Source organism: Alosa alosa, chromosome 6, assembly GCF_017589495.1.
Source record: "Alosa alosa isolate M-15738 ecotype Scorff River chromosome 6, AALO_Geno_1.1, whole genome shotgun sequence".
Taxonomy (NCBI): domain Eukaryota; kingdom Metazoa; phylum Chordata; class Actinopteri; order Clupeiformes; family Clupeidae; genus Alosa; species Alosa alosa.
Genome location: NC_063194.1, coordinates 3,207,620 through 3,230,969, shown reverse-complemented (window position 1 = coordinate 3,230,969; position 23,350 = coordinate 3,207,620). Strand labels below are relative to the sequence as shown.

Below are 23,350 nucleotides of genomic sequence, written 5' to 3'. Positions count from 1 at the left end.
TATCTATCTATCTGTATGTCTGTCTGCCTGTCTGTCTATCTAAAATAAAGAAGAAGAAGAAGAAGAAGAAGAATCATTAAAAACAACTGCTTTCCTGAGTAATCTTTCTCCTAAAATAGCACATTACTGTCACTTCATTTCCAGGATAAGTGCACATTTTGAGAGACTTGGATGGTTGGTGATATTTGGACACTGTTCAGCAGACTTAGTCTGCCTTTGGTCACATTAAGCCACCATACTACTGTGTACATAAAGCATAATTGCATTTGCAGGAGTCCCACACACACCTCCTCCCCTGGTTTAAAAGCCCCAACCACAGAAACAATACCACACTGTTAAAAATCAGTGTCACGCCTACCGGCAAGAGACCGTCATTGTCCACTTCTAACACACCACACCCTGCTATTTAGAGACGGTCAAGAGAGACACTAGTCTAAAGCACTTTTTAGGGATTTAAATAATTTCTTCAGACGAGTCTATGACAAAGTCAGACAAAAAGTCCTTTATGTCAGTGCCATAAATAAATAGTTCAAAGTAACCCTACAAGAAGGACAAAATAAAAGCGTAACAAATTGATGGCAAAAAACAGCGACGTGGAAAAAAACTGGGCCCTTTCAAAAGGCAGAGAAACTGAGGCTGTCTGTTGGCTTCTGGAGAAGGACAGGTTTAATTGAATTACCTCGCTCCCTCACTGACCTCTGACCCCGAATGACTCAGAGCGAGGCCGCGCGGACAGCGGAGGCAGTGAAGCAACACAAAACCCTGAGGTAACAATGGGACCCCAGGACACGCCCAAACGAACCCCTTACTAGCCCGCACTCAGCAAGCATCCATCGAGCACCCCAAAACACGACACGACGACTCCCCCGTGCACACTGTTGTACAAACAGCTCGTCGACGGCGAGGCTGGACCAGGCTGGACGAGGCTGGACGAGGCTCTGCCCTACAGCGCTCCCGTCTCTCAGCAGCTCCCGTCTCGCCCCGGCTTCTGTCACCAGCAAACGCTTCTGGGTTTGACTTACTAACAATGGAGCTGAGGGAGTGCTGGAGGTAGAGGGGGGAGGAGAAGGGGGGAGGGGGGGTAGACATTCAGAGAGACAGAGAGAAAGGGCGCCATATACCAAATATTTGCTATGTGTTATATATGTTACACATACATGCCTGCACGCATACATGCACATATACATACAAACATACAACATACAAACATACACTAAACACACACACACATTTACACAACCATACACACAGACCAACATACACTGGCATATATACTACAGAAGAGAGAGAGAAAAAGAGAGAGAGGGGTGCAACATAAAGGAGGAGAGAAATGGGTCATGCTGTTAAAGTACAAGTTTAAGATATCTATCATGTTGATTGAGCTGCGAGGATCGAGTGGGAGCGGAATCTGCTTTTACTTAGCGCCGCAGCCAGGAGTCGCCCAGACCGGCGCTTCGGGGACCCGAGAGCGAGAGTTCGGGATCCAGTCCACATCGGCCCACAGCTCCGCTAATCACGCCTCCCCCAGAACCAGAACCGCGGCCCAAGCATCTGCAAGTGCCTCGCTCACAGCCAACAGCCCAGTGACAGGTCCAGATCCAGGCCCAGGCCCACCCCAGCAGAGCATAAGAGCTGAGAGAGAGAGTGAGTGAGAGGGAAGATGAGTGGGATTCTGGCCCCATGTAGGGAAGTGTTTGTGTTTCCGTGTTGCTGGAACACACTTCTGGCGCTCGGCTGCAGTGACTGGGACACAGTGGCATTTGATCGGTGACTCAGTCCAGAGCAGAATGTGGGTCAGCTGGCCGGGAGGCGAGTGTGAAGGTGTGTGAGTGTGTGAAAGTGTGTGTGTACTTCTGTGTGTGTGTGTACTTCTGTGAGTGGGTGTGGGAGTTGACGTGTTTGGAGAGAGCCCTCATGGTGAGTCGGGCCCTGCATCTGCATCTTTCCCCCTCACTGCTCCCCACGCTGCTGGCCTGATGGTCCTGAGCCCTGCCCTGCCATTCCTCCTCTCCCCTCCTCTCCTCTCCTCTCCTCTCCTCTCCTCTCCCTTCTCTTCTTTACTCCCCTCCTCTCCTCTCCTCTCCTCTCCTCTCCCTTCTCTTCTTTACTCCCCTCCTCTCCTCTCCTCTCCTCTCCCTTCTCTTCTTTACTCCTCTCCTCTTCTCTCCTCTCCCCTCTCTACTCCTCTCCCCTCTCCCCTCTCTTCTCCTCTCTTCTTTACGTCTCTTCTCTCTTCTTCACTCCTCTCCTCCTCTCCTCATCTTCTCTTCTCTTCTCTTCTCTCCTCTCCTCCTCTCCTCATCTTCTCTTCTCTTCTCTCCTCTCCTCCTCTCCTTCCTGCCGCAGTTTGTTCAGCCCGTGTTTGCTCACCGCACGGCGGCCAGACTCTCCCACCACTGCTGGGCCTGTGGAGGAAACACCTGCTCCCCCTCCACTCTGCTCCTTCTCAGTCCACCAACACACACACACACACACACACACACACACAGTATACACTTGCACACAAATATACACCAAAACACCAACACAGAGACATATGCACACTCAAACCCAGTCTCTCACACACAAACTCCATAATGGGGAATTTCACATACAAGCATACACACACATACACAGACATAAACACACACAAAAAAAACACTTCACACAGACCCCAACCCTGCCTACCCCTGGTGCTCCCTCTGTGTGTTCTGCAGCAACCAACGAAAACAAAATGACTGTTTTTCCAGTATTTCCAATGTCTTCACCGCGGACCTGCATTTGATGTCCGTGAGGCCCCAGTAGGGCTCTTCCCCTCTTCCACGGCGTGGTCCTCCCTCTCTCCATCCCTCCTGGGCGTACGCCGTGTGGGAGGTGGGTGGGCTAGGCGTGCCACTGAGGCATAAATATTACATGCTACATCCTATGTTTTACAGCCAGGTGTACAAACGGATATCTATAAACTATGTCTCTCTCTCTCTCTCTCTCTCTCTCTCTCTCTCTCTCTCTCTCCCTCTCTCTCTCTCTGGCCCCCTAGGTAAAAGTAGGCAGAGACAAGCTCTACTGGTCCTGTTATACGTCTCGTACTGTTTAACATGGGGTCGCAGATGGTTTAAGGAAGATAAACGTGGAAATTCCAAACGAGCATGTCCGTGATATACGAGCCCGCGATAAGGGCTCCTTGTTGTCTGCCATGGGCCTGGCAGGAATAATAGCAGAGCTGAATTAGGATGCGGGTCCCCTCGAATAATGAGGATTTCCATCATGAGTGTACCGAAAGGCAGCAGGGGCCATCTGATGTTCAGATATATGGTGGTGGTGGTGGTGGGGGGCTTTTCTCTGGCCTCCAGATGTTTACAGTTGGCTGTAGATTGGAGAGAGGCACTCCTTTAGGTGATGCTGAGTTGAATCAACAATCATAATATGTAGGGAAATTCCTCGTAGCTCCTCAGAGTGAATGATAGCAAAATTCCTCACCAGTGGGGAGGGTCTGTTTAAAGAAGCGAGCTCTTTTTTGTAAAGACTTTTTAAAAAGAAAGAAAGAAATAAAAAAGAAAGAAAGAAAGAAAGAAAGAAAAAAGACAAAACAAGCCCCTGTAACTCTGTGTTTAAGTTTTCCATCAGAGGGCCTCAGACCGGATGTGAGCTCTACTACTCACCCCCCACTACCCCCCACCACACACACACACACACACCACCGCACCGACCTCCCACCCCTTTGATACGTTTTTAATTCGTGCTCACTTTCTATTTCCACTGCTGAACTAATTTGGGCTGAGATGAAAGGAGAACAAAGTCTGTTTTACTCTGTAGACAGTTGAGCGTACGAATTCCTGAATCTCAGTCCCACGACAGAGATATGATGGGGCGGGGTTCACGCAGGACGCAAATGTAAATGAAGGGCAGACACACTGTAAGAAATGAAAACAAACCTCCCTCTTCCGGACCCTTTGAGTGAGATTTTTTTTTTTAATGTTTAGGGAGATCAAAAATGTGGAGGGTGTAAAAGAGAACAGAGGAATCTGGAGCTGTGGAGGGGCTGAAGAAAGCCTTTCTTCCTCAGCTCAGCCCGTCACATGTGACAACAGACAACGAATGCACAAGTCACATGCTGTAAATAGGCAGCAGCATATGCCAGAGATGTGTCTCCTACAGAGATGTGTCTCCTACGGAGATGTGTCTCCTACATGGACAAAGATTATTTCCATTTATTTGTTTAGCAGTTAACAGACAACTGTAACCAAAGTGACCTGGTACAGGTATGTATTTAGTAAGTGCGTGTGTGTGTGTGTGTGTGTGTGTGTGTGTGTGTGTGTGTGTGTGTGTGTGTGTGTGTGTGTGTGTGATTCCTATGAATTAAACTACTCAGTAGGTGTTTTTTTAGTGCTGTGCTGTAGGAACAACACAAGCACAAGTTTAATTCTCAGGAATCACACACACACACACACACACACACACACACACACACACACACAGACAGTATCACAACAGAAGTGTCCAGAGGGTGGTGGTGTACTGCAGCCCTTTATCTTCATTTATGTGCTCTCAACTCAGGTGAGCAAAACCCCTGTCTCATTCACTCACTGCTCTTATCTGTCCTCTACAGGAAACTTAATATTCACATTAACTTAAACAACCCGCAGAGCCAAACCAGATCAGAGTCTCATCACTGGCCTACACTGAAGTGTCTGAATGTCTAATGAGGCAACACCATTTGTCAGGACTTGTTAGGGTACCTGCTATAGACTTCAACACCAGAATCTGCAAGAGACAATCTCCTGCAGGGTTGAGACAGTCCCTAAGGCAACATTTACGGTATGGCTGTACTGGATAAAAAGCCTCATACCTAACTCTACAGCACACACACACACACACACACACACACACACACACACACACACAATAATGTAAGGGCCATATCTGAGCAGGATTACACAAGGCCTTCACAAGGATTCCTGCAGTCCCCCACAAAACCATCTTTCCAGTAGCCTAGGCCTACTACCACCCATTTTGCAAGAAACTTGTAAAAGTAGCCTACTTAAATGGGGCATAGTATGAATGACAGGGTTGGCTGTAAAGTGTTCTTATTGTTTAGGCATATCTTACATTGCCTGTGACCACTGTTAATATGTGTAAATTAATTCCAATTTCGAGTTGCCTCTGTCACCAGAGTGAACAAGCCACTATTCTTAATGCATTGAATCGACAGTATTATTAGCGCACATCGACGTTAAAACCTCCAGTGTAGTTGCTGGAATTTTAATCTACTGGTGGTGCTCGGCGATCACCCATTCAATTACTTCTCAAGCTAACGTCAAAAGTTCCGCAGCAAACCGCCAAAGTTCACGCGCACACTTTAACATGACATCATAAATAGCCCGTGAAGGATTTCAACAGGAGAAAACTCAGCCAAGTTAATTCATCAATCTGTCATCATAGCATGGTGATGACAAATTAAATACAGACAGACTAGAACGACAGAATTGTTCAACTCTACCTCAAATCCTGTTGATGTGGGTCAGACGTACTCGGATGGAAGTAATTCGTAGCGGAATAAACTCTAAAAATTGGCCATTACCCTTCCTGCCTTTAAAGCGCATTATCGCCTGTACTTGAGACTAATCCCAACCAAGTGAACAAATTCAGACTAGCAGAAACGCTAATAATACCCATTCAAATCGAAATATGAGCTCCCTACTGAAATCTCAGAAATATTTCAGTTAGCTGGTTAAAGTTACTATTCATTCAAAAAAGAACTTGTCGTTTAAGATTAACTCATATTAAACGTGCCATCGCGAAAAACAAGACTAGAAGTGATCTAAATAGAACAACATGAACGGTGCAAATTGCCTACATGACGACATTGAATAGACACTTTTTATTATTATTATTGAACAGGTGGTTCATTGCAGGTACTTTACCTCCTTGAGTGACTGCTGTATGTAGAATGATGAGGAATAGCGGTAATCTTCCCCACACCACTGTGCCCTTAACGCGCTCCATCTCTAAAACGCGCAGAGACTCCGTCGCCTCTGCACAAGTCTACTTCGTGATGCACGCAGAGAGATTAAATGTGTTGGAACTTAGAAGCCATGCGTGGGAGAGTTCAGCTCGAGCGCGCACAGCCTAGCCTTGCAGTTTCTCTAGCAACTATGGAAAAGAAGTGTTTTTCTTTTTTTGGAGGATCTTCTCCTCTCCTCCTCTGTGTTTGTCCGTCTCATTCAGTTTCGCCCTCTCTCTCTCTCTCTTTCTTTCTCCTTGTCTCTCTCTCTCTCCCCCCCCAGCCCTCCTGCTCCCTCCCCCAAAACGGTGTCAGGGCTCAGAGGGAGCAGATGAGAAAGCGTGCCTCCAGAGGACACATATCATAAATTACTTGTTGCTCCTTGGCAGACGCATGTTTGTTACTCCTGGCAACTTGATGTTCAAGGATGCTGTTGTGCAGGCCTTCTGCACACACTGAGATTTGGAAATTGATACCTGTCCATTTCTGTATGCAGAATCATCTCTAAAATTATCATAAGAGATGTACCTGAGACACTATTGAAGAAATATGAATTCCATCTGCAGCTGCAACTGTGCTGTTTAACTCTAGTGTATTTTTATGCACACTTACATGAATTCAATCTCATTGTGATGTGTTTACAGCCAAAGGCTCAATAGTTTGTTGAAACTTTAACCTTCGTGACAGAGCAGTGACACAGCTCAACACCTGTGGGCAGTACGACAAGTATGAACCCAGAGCAGGTCGAGAGACTAAGTAAGGTTATCTCACCATCGGCCTTATCTCATTCCAGTGATTTTCCCCAATTCATAAGACGCTGTCTGCTGCAGGAGCGGGTCACTATAGATTCCCACAGCATAGCGCTCAGCATGTTTTACATGGAAAGCCAGATGACCTCTTGCAGTCCAAAACCTGCAGGGCTGATCTACACCAGTCCAATCCATCAGCACAAAGACATTGCAATGTCACCGCATTCTGAATGAAAGTGACATGAGAGATGGGAATGACAAATGTCTGGATGCTGACAGAACAAAGTGTTGCCGACTACCCCTCCCCCTTTTTTGATGATGGTTATTTGAAGGATGTATATCAAAATGGGAATCTGCTGTTCTAGAAGCTCAGTAGTGTGAACCATGCCAGAGCCCTGATACACTAAAGCATCAGATGCTGCCTTAGTTCAGTCAAGACTTGCAAAAAGATGAGTTGCATAAAAAAGAATGCTTTTAATTAAAGGAAGGACAGAAGGAAAGAAAGAAAGAAAGAAAGAAAGAAAGAAAGAAAGAAAGAAAGAGAAATACAGAATAAACCATGTTGACATCAACATATGATCAGGTCAAAACAGGCCTTTGTCAGTAGGCCAGGAAGAGCTCTTAAAGAGAATAATCTGCTTTGCTTGAGCCAAACCCTGCCTCTGACAGACTCTTTCCCCCCAAGGAGTCCACAAAGAGATGTGCTTTCCAACCACGGAATGGGGAGAGTGGGACATCCCATCAAAAACTCACAATTCTTCCCTTCATGAACAGAGCCCGTGGTGGCGGTGAGATGGCCCCATCTTTTCCCGGCGGGGATGTTCACTGTCGAGAGAGAGAGAGAAACAAAGTCCCTCTCACAGAGAACTGCGCTGTGCATGGTGCAAGTCATGACATCACCGTTTATAACGGACTATGACAGCCACCTCTCTTATGTGGGTGAGTGGTTGCGCAGTGTGTGTGAGTGAGTGTGTGAGTGTGTGTGTGTGTGTGTGTGTGTGTGTGTGATTTTGACTGAGTAAAATGATATTTTACTCCTGAGAATTGCTGGGCAGCCACATCCATGAAAATGAAGCACTTGAATGTAGTCCACAAGTTTGAGGCATAAAGACGGGAAAGAGAGGACAATAGTGTGGTCGGACATGAAGAAGGAGGGAGGGAAGGAGGGAGGGAGGGAATGGTGGAAAAAAATAGCAGGCCAGATAGTTTTACAGATTTGCGTTTATCCCCTAGGTAAACAAGACCCCCCCCCCCCTCTCCATCTCTCCCTCTCCCCTCTCTTCCTCCTTCCTCCTGCTCACTAGCTCACGCTAAGCTTTCCTCAGTTCGCCTCACATTCCTGACAGGTTTTAGCAGATAGTTACCATGAGTGCAGTCCGAGCCGTGAGATGTGTGTGTGAAATTCTTATGGACTTTATGCTGTGTGCCCACATCCATTCGCAGGATTGTGCACAGGGCTCTGTACACACACACACACACACACAGAGAGAGAGAGAGAGAGAGAGAGAGAGAAAGAGAGAGAGTGAGGTGGACACTTTTCTTTGTGCCTGGCTCAGTGGGAAAAGTCCAAGTCCTTATCCAGGGCTGGTGAGAAGCTCACGAGAAGCTCAAATTCATCTCTGTGAGAACATGCCTCTGTGAACTCCTCACCCCTGTCTGTGCCTTGCTCAATCTGGAGCAATAACAAGACCTGTAATGATCACTAACAGTACATCCAAAATGATGACTCCTTGGTAGAGTGAGTACATCGCTCTGATTTTATATTTTTTTAATCGGTCCCGAGTTATGAATATGTTAAACATATGCATAAAAATATGAGTTATGAACCATTTTCAGCCATGAAGGAGCCAAAGAAAACCTCCTTCACGTAGAGTAGTAAAGAACTGCCATTACGGAGAGACAGCTCCTTGGTTTTCGTTCCAGTTTTCAGATTAAGTCCAAGATTCTTGGTCTGTGTGTGCTTCAGAGTGTATCCAACGCTTACTGAAAAAACCCCTGAAAAAAACCCAGGCAATTAGTTGTGGTGTCTCTAACTTTTCCACAAACTACAGCAATTATCAGACCAACAAGACATTTGGGAAAAAACATTCAGTGTTTTTCATTCAGCCATTGGGTGTTTCTCTACTGCAACATTTCTCATGCTACTGTTGTCTCCTTGACAATACTGTAGGCCTAATAATGAAGAAGTTTACTATGGCCTTCAGCCATGGAGTTGAACGTCTGAGTGAGATATGTTGACACAAATTTTGTAGAGGCAAATTAAAATATAAAACATTCATTAAAAAGAAGTACTGCATTACACGTTCACTCAATCATCACGTACAAACTTGATATCAAACCTGACAGGGAAATAAATCGATTTTATACTTTGGCTGAATGGATATAAAATCCCAGTGAGGCAACAGAGAAATGCATTAATCATACAGGCTCCATTCACTCTTTCATTATCCAGCAGCTCTGTAGCCCAGACACCATATCAACATTTCACTGCCTCTGTGCCTCTATCAGTGCTTTTGTCAATCCCCACTAGACTTTAAGTGAGATTGGTGCTATACGGTGCAGCAGCTACAATTTGGAAGTGGTTCTGACAAGTCAATCAGAGTGATGTATGTTTAGAGTGACGCAAATGGATTTTTGGTAATGCTGTACCAGTCTCTGCTTTACAAATTTATCAGTAACAAATTATTTTTTCATGCATTAAGTGTACGTGTGGAGTTTGCAATGTGGAGTGCTTTTCTAACTTTCTAGTCAAACCAATCACATCAGCTGCAGCAATGACAGACATTCAGAAATATAAAACACTATTACCGGTACATTCATGTTTTATTCATTATTAATGTTTAATTCATCATTATGTTCATTCTGCCATTTGACCAATGTTAGTTATGGTTCATTTCATTGTTACAAGTGTGGAGGGATATTTTCACTGCCAACTCAGTGGACTCTGTAATTCTATGGAGATACATTGGGAATCCCCCTTACTGATTTGGGTGTGAAAGTCAGAGATGGAGGACATGTGGTCTGGATTGGAGAGTGGCTGGATTGGCTGCTTCCTCCGTTCTTTTATTCTTTCAAAATGCTGAACATGCCAGAACAGGACCGCAGTCAGCCTGATGCTGGGAAGTATGCACCTGAAGTTTGAAAGTGATAAGCTTACTGACTCTTGTAACTTGCCAGATATAGATTTATTCACTTTTCCCAAGCAAATTCTCTCTCTCTCTCTCTCACATCATCTCAAGTGATCAACATTTCAAAGAACTTGTTGCTTTCAGGACATGGAAGTGAGATAATCATATTGCGTAATACTTCACTCATTTTCACTGTGAATATTTGCCTTTTACCTTTGATGTCATTGGTATGCCAACTTAATGTCTTTGTTTGTACAATCGTGTGCAAGGTTAACATACTTTTAGAAAAAGGAGAAATCCTGAAATGAATCATAGGGTAAAATAAGTATCAACAAGTGTATCATTTAGTTGCAGTTATGCACACAACTAAATCATTCAGTGAAATTAATATGTGTGTTGGAGGCTATGAGTAATCCAACTCCAGGTTATTTTTACTTGAGTAGATGCAAATACAAACTCATTGTAAGGGCGGTCAAAATTGGTGCAATTGACATGCTCACACAGGCCCTGAAGTCATCTGACAGCTAAACGTCCAACAACCCACACATCGGAGAGCCGTTGGAGTCAGAGGTTGTTTCTGGAGCTCTTCGAACAGGAAATTGATTCTTGCTTGCCTTGGATCAAAGCCAATGGGTTGTCAGTTAATATGGGCTAATCTGTCAAAAAAGAACTATCATAACATCCCAGAAAGAGAGCCTTAACCTCACATACATCACACACGCTCTCATGGCAAACACATGTCACAGTCCAACGGGGCACTCCCTGGAACACACACCTGGCCCAGCACAGGGCCGTATCACAGCCAGATCCCCAACAAAGTCACGACGTGGGAGAGCCCTCCTCCACAATAGGAGAGATGTATCCCAGAGCTGCCTCTGACTCCTAGTGATATGAAACAGATGAAAGAAAGACTGTTTTGTAATCACTCCATTACTGCATGTGTCAGACACAGACAGATGGTTATATATGCCCCTGTCTTAAGGCCTCACCTGTTGATATAAATCTGCCCGTTGTCAAACGCTTTCCAGACCTTTCCGGAAGCAGCCAGGTGCGGAGTGAGCAGACCAAGCTGTGGAGGCAGCGATATCTCAACGCCATGTTCTGTCTCCCTCACCTACACACAGTATACTTCACTTCTACCACTCACCCATCTAACCCGTAAATGCAAACATACATAACCATATCTATTCCAGTACAAGCGGATGATTACTGGCAGAAACAGTAAGTTGCTTACTGTTTTTAAGTCATGCTGTATATATATATATATATATATATATTTATTAGGGCTGTCAATCGATTAAAAAAAAAAATCTATTTAATTACATACTCTGTGATTAATTAATCTAAATTAATCGCATATATAATTTTTGCTGTGAAAGTATTTTAAATATTTAAATTCAAATAAATCATTGAATAATTAGCATTAGTGACGTAATTAATCGAAATTAATCAGTTATTTTGACAGCCCTAATATATATATATATATATATATATATATATATATATATATATATATATATATATATATATATATATATATATATATATGATGGCATACTGTTTTTGTCTATTCACGCCAGCCTGACTGGACAAAAACAGGATCAAGCTGAGTTCTTTCTCACCGAAAGACAAGGCGCTGACTCCTCTGCCTCAGTGATGGCATAAAAGAGCAGAGGGAACTTTTAATACTTCCGGTACTAAAAGAACACGTTCACGGAAAGAAGTGGTTGTCAGAGGCAGAGCAGTGTAATACTCCTTTGCCTTTGCTGTGATTCATGCCTATTCTTATAAATAGCATTGGCTGGGGTGAAGGGTGTGAAGACCGCAGTCACAAACAAAGTTAAGTTATTAGTAAACTCATCAACGGTAAAGAATGTTTAATATATGTGTATATATACCGTAAATGTTTTGATAATCAAGCAATGTAAAAAATCAGAAGATAATGTGATTCTCTGCCCAGTCTGATGGACAGGTGGGGGGGCTTACCAGGGAGGTGTCAATTATCATAATTACAGATGGAGGACGGCAAAGCTAATTAACATGTAGGATCAAACCTCTTAAATAACCTCTGCAAACAATCAACTCCACCAGGACCAAACACACTGGCTCCTCATCTGTCTCTCTCTCTCTTTCTTTCTTTCCCACTCTCACTCCCTTTCTCTCCCTCTCTCAATCTCTGTTCTCTGTCTGTCTCTTTCACCACTGTCTTTTTCCATGTCCCTCACAGTGCCCTTTTTTCTCTCTCTCTCAAAATACTCTCTTTCACTCTTCTTTTTCTCCATCTTTTCTTCCCCTTGGTAGGCTTTTCTGTCTTTCTTTCTTTATTCACTCTCTCTTTCTCTCTCCCCTCCTCTTCTCTTGTGAAGTTTGCATTCCTCACTTTCTCAGCAGACAGCACACAAAAGAGCGGAGAGCGCCGCCACTGACCCGACGCAAACATTCCACTGCCCCTGGGTCACGTGGGCTCCACTTGTCCTTTCAGAACCGGGCCCACCGCTGCTCACAGAATCTCCTGTTGTGTCCACAGGACTTTTAATATGTCAGAGCAGCACGATTCCATCCCTGCCTCTGCCATTTAAAGTGGTAATCGTGTTTTTTTTTTATTTCATTTGCCCTGCAGCCACACATTGGTGCCCTGCTACAAATCACTTTTGTGACAAGTGACATGAGAAAGTGGTATAATGGTTTTATGTGGCACCATCAAGAAATTTGCATCAATTCATTTCCGGTCCTTATCATATCTTGCAAATCTTGTTCAGTGTTTAATGATTTTAATGGGTGGTTATGATGTCAGTTTTATTATAATAGTAATATGTGATGCCTCAGTCGTTGGCAAATTATTGCATAAATTGTCAAATCTCTGCATAGTTTTGGGATGAATATGAGGAACTTGTCCAGTGGCAGCACAGAGCTTTGCTGAATGCCCCACATATTTAAATGTCAGCAGAGATAAGTGCATTCTGAATCTCTGCAGGCAGGGGCCTGCAAGGTGACACCTGGGATGTATGTGTGTGTGTGTGTGTGTGTGTGTGTGTGTGTGTGTGTGTGTGTGTGTGTGTGTGTGTGTGTGTGTGTGTGTGTGTGTGTGTCTGGTCAGGGAGGACTAGCCACCGCAGGCAGGGGCGGGAGAGAGGACTCAGGACTCAGCAGGACAACAGCCTCCGAAAGTCAAAGGTCACATCAAAGATCAAGGGTCAAATCTGGACGCCTCCCTGACATAGCTTGCGGCCTTCCTGCGGCAAATTACCCACGAGACCTGGCCAAGGAGGAGAGGGAGAGACGGGCGGCGAGAGATTCTGGGAGGAGACTGGGAGGGAGAGGGAGGGTAAAGAGGCTCTCTAAAGAGTCTTCAAGAGCACGGGAGGATTATGAGAAAGTGTCTCTGGATGCAATAAGCGTGTGTGTGTGTGTGAGTGTTACTTGGGAGATGCATATTATGATATATAAGAAAAACAGCATTTAATTTGCCTTTACAATGTAAGATGCATCATTGTTCTACTCATATGTTTTGTATTTCAGTGTTTGCTGTTTCTTGAAATGTTTTTTTTTTATTATTATCTAAAATCTCTTTTTTTATTATTATCTAAAATCTCTTGCGTTGTTTTTAACACATCTCTGTGTCCAGATAGGGACAACACAGTTTGTGTTGTTTCCTTTTTTTTATTTGCTACACAATATGTGTTAAAAATAACACAACTTGCATTGAAAACAACACAACTGGCGTTGTCTTGTAACACATCTCTGTGTCTAGAGAGGGACAACACATTTGTTTTAAAAGTTTATGTGTATGTGTATATATATATATATATATATGTGTGTGTGTGTGTGTGTGTGTACCCTCTTTCTGTTCACTCTCCTCATTTTCTTCGGCTCTTTGCAAGTGTGAAATACCAGAGGCATTGCAAAGAGGGTCCATAGCTCCACCTCATCAATCTGGCCTGACTTTTTTTCAAAAACACACACACATACACAGACACACACACACACCTGTCCACTTTTCCCTCAGGTAACAGGCCAAAGCACGCCAGGAACGCTGGCCTTGTCCATCTTACACTGTCCTCCTGAGTTTACCACAGTATCAGCTCTGCCCATCACTCAAGAGCCCCTGATAACACAACCTCTCACATAGCCCACTCACATATGCATCACACACAGAAACAGAAAACATGCAGAACACAGAAGCAGCAATCTCACCGACTTTCAATACAAAAAAAATATTTTCTCTCAATTCAAACAGTGCTGTGCCATATTGTTTTCTCAGAAAATCAACTTGCCGTGGGAATATGGTGGTTGTGCGCCAGCCTCAAAAGAACAAAAGATACTACCGGCAGTCTTGTGTAAATAGAGACTAATGACTAGAGGTCTACACTGAAGAGCAGCCAATGAAAGAACATTAATTGGTAGTATACTTTAGAATACCGGTACCAATGTGTATTTCTTTCATTTTGGCTTGAGAAGAGATGCATTGATGTAGGAAGGAGACATTATTAATTATAAGTTATTAAAGTGTAACCTTATATACTGAGTAAACCAAAATATAGGGAAGCAAACTGGTCTATATTTTCAGATACATTCTATCATAAAAACAAACTCTGCTTACATGCTTTTAAGACTGGAAGCCTTTTCAATTTTGCTAGTTGTAAATTATATCCAATATTTTGCTTTCATCATGATCCCATAGAAGCTGCCTTTCCAACATTTCATTTTTTTATTTGACCTTTATTTAACCAGGGAAAAACACATTGAGATCATTATCATTACTTTTTCAAGTGGACCGACATAAAATACCCAAACTGCAGGAAGAACACAAAGGCCCACTGGATCTACGGCTTCTTCAGTACTTGTTACCCTTTTATTAATTCATTATTGATATTATAACCATAGATGATGTTAGCACTTGAATAACTTGGCAAACAGCTATGAAACATATGCTCAGCCTGGAAAGTTATGTGTGTCAAAGATTTGGCTAGTCTGTTTCCTCTGCCAAGGTGTAGATGAAGACATCAACAGACATGGAGAACTACATAATGCATTTAAGAACCTTGATAATGTGCATTTTTTAAAGTCATTGCAAGAGGGAAAAAAGTGCCTTATTGCTGTTGGTCAGCTGCTTTAGTGCTGATATTGTGTTTGGAGCTGCTCTCCCGTCCTCATGAAATGCATACCCTGAGGGGGACATGGTAGACTACCCTTAAAAACCTGTGCGGAAGTCAATAACTGTTCAACATGCTGGCAAATGCCAAAGGAGACAGGCCATTAAATAACACGCGTTTAGTCAACAGCATAGGAAGATAGGATAGGAAGGGACCGTTCTACACAATCCAGAACACTGCTGAATTATGGAACGCCAAGAGAAAAAGAAAATTGGCGAAAAGGTGAATGAAAGAGAGTAAAAGAGTGGAGGAGAAAGACAGAAGGAGGGCCAGAGAGTGTGAGTTGAGAGACAGACAATGAGTGTCATTTTTACAAAGCAGGTTTATGGTCTTGCAGCTGTGGCTATACAGCGAAATGACAGAGACAAGCCTTGACATGGGAGTGACCTTTGTTCTCAGAAGCTGATGATCTTGTCACCTGCACCTTGACACCTCTCGGTCCATTCCAGCCAAAAGTTCTATCCTACATGTGTGCTGCTGAACCCCTGGGGGGAAATACTCCAATCTCATAGACAGCTACGGTCCAATTCACACACATAATTACTTCTTTGAAAATAAATTACGGTATGCTCAATTCTACATTAGTCTAATTGAATTCCCTGATTGATTATTCTGTCCAGACAGGTGTCACAGGTCACTAGGCGTCAGAATGTAGGGAATAGATTGTCGTAGGCCTACATACAATTTCAATATTTTTCCTTCTATGAAATGACTTCTGTTGCAGTACCTAACCTGTAACAGCAGGTGGCAGTAGAATCATGGCTTTCCTAACATAAGTCGAGGACTACAGTATATCAAAGTGGAGAACCCTTATTTATAGTCTATGTGGAGAACACAAACTGTTGTGTGTAAATATGCATTTGGTATAGAAAATGTAATATATTGTGAAATGTTGATCAATGTTGAACATCAAATAAAATATGGCACAAAGTGCAATAAAAGTATATAAAGAGGATGACAGGGTTATCTAATGTTGGCAACTGCTCAGGATTTTTTTCTATCTATCTATGGTCTGTAAAAAATATGTCTACTTATCTTATCTGATGAAAGCCAAATTGCGTCAACCAACTTACATGAACACATTCATAATAATATGCATTGCCTACAATCTTTTACTTTGAGAAGTCACCATAAAGTATTTTTTGCAAAATTTGAAATATGTTTGGCTAAAATGCATAAAATGCTGACTAAAAATTGTAAAACCCCTTTATTATATTTCAATAAAACTTTGTCTTTGGCTCGGCAGACTTTATTTAAATATGTAGACCTATTTATGGCTTACTGGAAGTCAGAAGACAGGTTGAAAGGTTTTTCTAAAAACAAGTCTCTCTCTCAACTGTAAGGAAGTTTTTTTTCTCTCTTGTCCAGTTAGACTCTTGACTCTTGGGGAGTGCTGTTAATCACCAGTATAGGTTTGAGTCTGTCCGTTCAGGTATTTTGTAATGCAGGCTCTTGCACAGTATCTTTAATCCATATCCAGTCATTTCCTGTGCATTTAAACACAGAATGTCCTATGGGAAAACACGGTACGTCACAGAAATCATGACTGACACACACACACACACACACACACACACAAACCTCACCCAGGTGATGAACATTATATATATATATATATATATATATATATATATATATATATATATATATATATATATATATATATATACTACATGGATTATAAAGTATAATGTTTAGGCACACACGTGTTCTCTCTCTCTCTCTCTCTCTCTCTCTCTCTGTATGTATGTATGTGTATATATATATATATATATATATACACAAGAACTCTTTATTTGGCTTTGTTTGCATACCTAGGCCTACCTGATATATGAAAACAAAGACTCCATTAGCCTACAGAAAGAAAGGGAATAGAACCCTACACAATTACTAACAAAAACAAAACTCTCAGTTTTCCCGTATAGTAGGCTATGTTTGTAAACATAGGAAACATGTCCTCACAAAGGCTACAGAGTGCTATTTCGTAAGCATTGGGAAAGGCTGTAAATGACACGTCGGTAGATGTCATGCAAAACTGTATAGTACTGTTTAGTACTACTCCTTTTATTATCTAATTGAATTGAATTATCTTGAATTTCCCCTTGGGGATCAATAAAGTATCTATCTATCTATCTATCATCTGGAAAGTGTTTGCTTGAGAGAGAGAGAGAGAAAGAAAGACAGAGAGAGAGAGAAAGAAAGACAGAGAGAGAGAGAGAGAGAGAGAGAGAGAGAACACGTGCGTGCGTAAACATTATACTTTATAATCCATGTAGTCGGAATAGCCTACTTCTTGGTCGTACCCTGCCCATAGAGAACGTTACCGTGAATTGTCTAAGTTTTTGTTGTGGTCGATTTTCTTTGACATGTGACTGCATTAGCCTACTTGCTCACATGGCTGCCTTGTTGCATGATCCGCTTTAGTTTTAAAAGTCCTAGGACCGGACTTGCTTAGCGACAGCAATCCAGTGCAGGGACCCATAAGGGCGCACAATCAAGCCGGGCACACCATGGCGAGCAGTGGGCAAAGAGTGGTGCTGATCACCGGTTGCTCCTCTGGAATTGGGTTACAAATTGCCGTCCTACTGGCCAAAGATGAGAAGAAGCGTTACCATGGTAAATACGCTCTCTTTACGTTGTTTCATTTCTTTCAGCAATAACAGCAAAGTCTCTTTCACAGATGTTTTGTGACGTTTTTAACAGTTAGCTACGAAATGTATAGAATTTTGGTAATATTTTAATATGACTAGGCAATGTGATTTCCGACGACACCTAAAGCTGTCTTTATGGGAGTTCCTTAATCGAACTGTTGTGAGCCGCTTCGTCCCGTCTCCCCCCTTATTCAGCTATTACCATCTGAAAGCGCAGTTTCCAGGGTACGGCTACACAAGGATGCCGATTTCCAGGCGGAGATCACTAGAAAGACTGCCAGTTCTCTTTCAAGTGACTTCTCCAGCACAAAGCCCCCTTTATCGCACTGAATTGTAGACCGCTGCCCCGGTTTAGTGCCGTATCTAATGTGCCTATAGAACACATAGAGCGAGTGTTGGGAGAAGGACAAAGTTTGAGACCTGTACAAGCGAGGGCTCACTCCAAAAGCACGGATTGTTTGAAGTCTTCATCGGGATTCACGGGGGCAGAAGACTCCCATACATTGTTCGCTCTACTCATATCCACCTACGCGCCTCCTCAATGTCACTACCAATGCGTTTCAGTTTTATTTATTTAGTCCAGCTGTTGTGATTTTTTAAGCGTGAAACAGAAGGGGCAAACGCTCCCTACGCAGTCTCTCTCAGGAGATAAATCTGGTTGAACTTTGCCCTGTTTTTTTTTCCTGAATTGGGAAACGTTGCAACATTGTGGCTCTGTGTGAGCGGACATGAAATCCACGGAGATTAAAAAAAAATGTTGGTCGTAGCTCTAATGAGTACCAGTTTTGGAGGAGTCCTCTCAACGAATCCAATGACTAGGCTGTGTGGTCCACTTAAGAATGTTAAAGCTGCCCTCGCATTACAGTGAGAGCCACTGCAAGAACAATGGAATGGTTGTTCTGTCAATACAGGAAAGCACTTGTATGTGTGGCTCTTCATGAGGAACAGTTGGGATAAAGATTGCCCTCGAGGTAACTCCAGGTTCACAGAGAAATGAAATGTAGGCTACTCAAAGGATTTCTAAGACTCCTTTTGTCTGTCATCACGCTTGTACCTAGGTATTTCTTTTTATTGCCTGAAGACTTGCTTTCCCATTGCACGATATAGCAACGTGGCTGTTCTGGGTTGTTGCCTGTTGAAAGAGTGCATAAATGCCACAGGTCAGCGAAAGCAATAGCACCCTAATTGAACGGAACTTGTTCCTGGTCTCTCACCATCAGTGTTGCCACAGTTACCTTGAAAAAGTAATCTGATTACTGATTACTCCTTTAAAAAGTAACTTAGTTACTTTACTGATTACTTGATTTTAAAAGTAACTAAGTTAGATTACAAGTTACTTTATTAGTTACTTTCAGCAGCTGCCAACAACACCCCCACCGCCTCAACATAAAAATGATAACCGGTTTTGCCAATACTCACTATACTGGAAGTGCATTTTAACAGTAATGCCAACAATGTATAGCAGGCATCCCAACCTAACCTACTTAGATACTGAAATGCAGATGTTTGTTCAATAATGTCTAGTCAGTACACCAAATAAGGAAGGCCTATTGATATAAATTGGGATAGTAAAATATGTAGATTTTGGTAGTTTGGCCTTTTCATGTAGCCTTGGCAACTAGCCATCTAGTAGCCTATAGGCCTGAGTAATATGCAAATGAAATTACACTTGTTAAACTCACCTCAACAAGTCTTTCGCAATCATTTAACCCGCCGTGAGCAATGCTAAAGTCACTGTTACAAACAGTGTGCAATACTATCATTATGTTTTACTCTTATGAGACAATTGGGTAGGCCTACACTTTTGTGTAGTCTGATGAGAAATGGGTCTTAAATGTTCCTTTTTGAGGGGCACTGACTCTGCCATGACGCTCCTGTTCCTAGATACACTAACTGAACTGATTAATTAAGTTCGGGAGAAAAGGTCTGGCTTGCGTGCTCTTGTTCGCTCTAGGTTCCGGGAGATTTTATGTAATTTGCGGGCGTCAGGATATCAAGATGTGGGAGACTCCCAAAACTTCGGGAGACTTGGGATGTCTAGCTAGAGAGCACTTTGTCGCCAGCACAGAATGTACAACGTACCTTAATGTTGTCATGTTTAGCTGACACAAACTCAAAATAATGACTGTATAGATAAAACGTGCATCTCTCTCCTCCCTCCATTGTTGTTTACGTTTGTGTCGCTGCGTGGTTTTACACGTGAGTTGTCCTCATGCTGAAAAGAAAGCAAAGAATATATCTTTTTACCAAGGAAAATGACAAAAATAGTAACGCACAGTGATTTAGATAAGTAACTTTAATCTGATTACTGGTTTGTAAATAGTAGCGCGTTAGATTACTCGTTACCGAAAAAAGTGGTCAAAATAGACTAACGCGTTACTAAGTAACGCGTTACTGGCATCACTGCTCACCGTGGGATCAACCAGAGGGTTATGGGTAAAAAGAAACATTGCGCAAGACTGGTGGTGGGCGCAGTGGAATAAGATGAGAATCGTCTCGGGCCCATAGCTCATTGAGGTTTCAGGACCAAATTTGGAAGGGGTCACCTGTAACAAAACAGACTCCTTCCACAAATAAAACAAAAACAACTGGAAACAATTAGGGAGCTATTTTCAGTGGTTTCACAACTGTGATAGATTAAAAAATTTAATATTCTTCATTTACCGACAAGTTTCCCTTTCCCCTCACAAAACATAAAGGAACACAAGACAAATGTTGTTCTAACTAAAAATAGGCCTACTTTCTGTATTTCCATATGCAGCTCTTACTGAAAATGAACACATAATATGTTTCACAACCCAACATGGGAGAGTTGTTGACATACAGTATAATGCTGTGGCGTTTACATAATGTTTTGCAGCAATCCTTCCGTGATGTGTATCTTGTCTGTGAGATTAGAGAGATAAAGATCTGAGATTACACCCTGGTCTCTGTGGAGTCGATAGGCAGGAACTCTGATAAGCCTCCCTTCTCCCATAGACAAATGCACTGTGTATGTGGGTCACTCTCATTGACAGGTCCAGGGTCCACCAGGGAATGGGGACTATTTGGATGTAACAGACATCTGTTTGCTTATTTGTCCAGAAACGCTTAGGGTGATTTTTTTTACAGAAATGATTGAGTAAATGTGTAATCACATGATGGTTGAGGTTTATGGATGTCTCTCTCTCTCTCTCTCTCTCTCTCTCTCTCTCTCTCTCTCTCTCTCTCTCTCTCTGTGTGTGTGTGTGTGTTTGTGCGTGTGCATGTGAGTGTCTGTCTGCGTGTGTGTGCATGCGTGCATGCGTGCGTGTGTGTGTAAATAGGTTAGTCAGTGTTAGTCATTGGTCTGCATGTTACTCAAAGTGGTTAATAGATAATAGAAGTGGACAACAGTAAAAGGGTGGCAGAGTTTGTTATGCTCTCTTAATCTCTGAAAATGATAAATATTACATTACTACGTTTACATTTTTGACATTTGGTGACGCTGACAAATTATCCATAAATAATTGTAAATAGACCCTTTCAACTACATAAACAAACATGTGTCCCTAATTCATTTCCGGTGACACAGAAAACAACATTGAGCTAATGGTAACTCCGAGATAAACAAAAATGAAAACTAAAAAAAGTCTTTAAAGTTGACATTTTGTTGAGTACTAAGCTCAAGTCCAATATATATATATATCTCTATCAGGGTTTCCGTTGTCCGGTAATTACCGGACATTGGCCGGAAAAAAAATGAAATGTCCGACAAAATTAAATCTCTCCGATCAAATTGTCCGATTGAAATTGGCTAATAATCCCGTCCCCTAACGCAATCTGAATTTGAGAATAAGCCTTAATATGTATGTATACGTCCTCTGGCTACGTTTTTAAATGAACAGGCTCTACCGTTTGAAAAGTAAGCTATTAAACAACACGCATAGCCTATGCTGCATTTCAAATAGGAAGCGCACGCTTAAAACGTCCATGTTAAACAACGAACAAATGAGTGAGGTGGTTCAAACATGGCCAGGCCCAGGCAGACTAGCCTTAAAGGAACACGCCACCCAATGTCAGTAGTAATATATGTTCTTACCTTAACTTTCACGAGTTGAGTCACCTCTCCCCGCGTCGGTATCGCGGCACTCAAACGCCTCTGGTCTTGGGCGCCGAATATGTTAGCATGTTGCTATGCTAGCGGGCTCAGACGTAGCCAGACGTAGAAGTAATCAAAAACATCCACGTTTTCCCGACTTAAAGACAGTTACACAAGTAGTTGATTAAAATGTCTACGGTCAAAAAACATGAAACGTGGCGATTTTCCAAGCGAATAAACAGGAGAACTACAATGTGTGGCTATCAATAAAGAGGCATAGTATTAGGGGGTAGTGGTGTGAGCGCTCATTCTTGTGTGTGCGCATCTGTGTAAGTTAAACAGTCACCACTGGAGATAACGTGGGTAGCAGCAACAAACAACGTAGCCTTTTTAAAGGGACACCAGGCAAGCCTGATGCTTTTTCTCTACGAAACTCCCCCTCGCTCGGTCTGAAGCTCTTTTTCTTTTATTTGCGTCTTCCGTCAAGGGTTTTCGCTGCTTCTTCGCCGGCTCTGCCATTATACACACGTTTGCAACAATCTAGCGTTTCGTTAGCCTGCCTCTGTGCTGTAAACTGATCCTGCTTCTGTCGGCGGCTAGGATACACCGAACTTGCAAGTGTGATATTCTTCCTACAGGCAGTAGGGGCAGGCAAGAGAGCCTTCATTCGCCCCGTAATGAGTCATTTAACCATATACCGACTTACAAAGATGATTAATTAACACAAAAACGTTGCCTGGTGTCCCTTTAAAACAACGAGCGAAGCGGACTCTTGCTGTCCATGAAAAGATACTGGCTAGATCTTGTTAGGCATGTTTACAGTTTTTTACAATTGTTTACACACGTTTTCAAAACTCTGTGTCTATTTTTCAAAACTCCACACACAAAACCCACAACTGCTCACACAAAATGCAAAATGCCCCAAATCTCCAGCAAAATGACACACAACATTCAAAATGTCAAAACACATGTTTAAAGCAAACATTCGGCTTCACATTACAAAAAAACTTTTGTCATAATATGACATTTTGGATACATCATGTACACACTGTTGCTCAAAACCTAAAGCTCTTCTGTCTTAGGCTTTCTATATGTATTTCCATACAAGAGTGAAAGTTACGGTATCAACAAAGAGAAGTTGAAATACACAGTAAAAATGCAAGCAATATTGAAACCAAAAATAGTGATTTTTCCCAAATAATTTGCTGTTGTGAATACAATATTTTACAGCAAACAAGAAAAAAAAGCAAAGAAGAATACAGCGACCACCAGATGTGGATGGAGTTTTGAAGACACTGATTTTGTTTTTTTCTAAAGACAAGTGTGTGTGTGTGTGTGTGTGTGTGTGGGTGGGGGGGGGGGGTCGTGTACAGTATGTATTCATAGGCCTATAGACCCTTTCAACTGCAGAAACAAACAATTCTACAGTAAAGCGCCCATTTTCTGGAGGCACAAAAAAATGTATTGAGCTAATGGTACTGTAACATGGTGACAAACAAAAATAGAGTAAAAAGACAAATTTTAATACTGTAAAGTCAACTTTTTGTAGAACATTACTGTAAGCTAAAGTCCCGATTAATGTATTTTCTCTATTTTCAAAGTATCTGTGCTGGTTCTGAATATTTCAAC

The 23,350-nt window shown here is 42.4% G+C and overlaps 2 protein-coding genes across 2 annotated transcripts in view; one reads left to right on the top strand and one right to left on the bottom strand.

Annotated features, from left to right (window-relative positions):
* The window catches only part of col5a3a (collagen, type V, alpha 3a), a 74,136-nt gene extending 67,944 nt beyond the window's left edge, over positions 1-6,192 (bottom strand). The window contains exon 1 of the mRNA XM_048246328.1: positions 5,901-6,192. Within this exon, the coding sequence (XP_048102285.1) occupies positions 5,901-5,982 (82 nt within the window). The 5' untranslated portion in view covers positions 5,983-6,192. The remainder of the gene's footprint in view (positions 1-5,900) is intronic.
* Positions 6,193-17,286: 11,094 nt separating this feature from the next.
* rdh8a (retinol dehydrogenase 8a) overlaps positions 17,287-23,350 on the top strand; it is a 10,786-nt gene continuing 4,722 nt past the window's right edge. Inside the window, exon 1 of the mRNA XM_048246995.1 lies at positions 17,287-17,626. Within this exon, the coding sequence (XP_048102952.1) occupies positions 17,521-17,626 (106 nt within the window). The 5' untranslated portion in view covers positions 17,287-17,520. The remainder of the gene's footprint in view (positions 17,627-23,350) is intronic.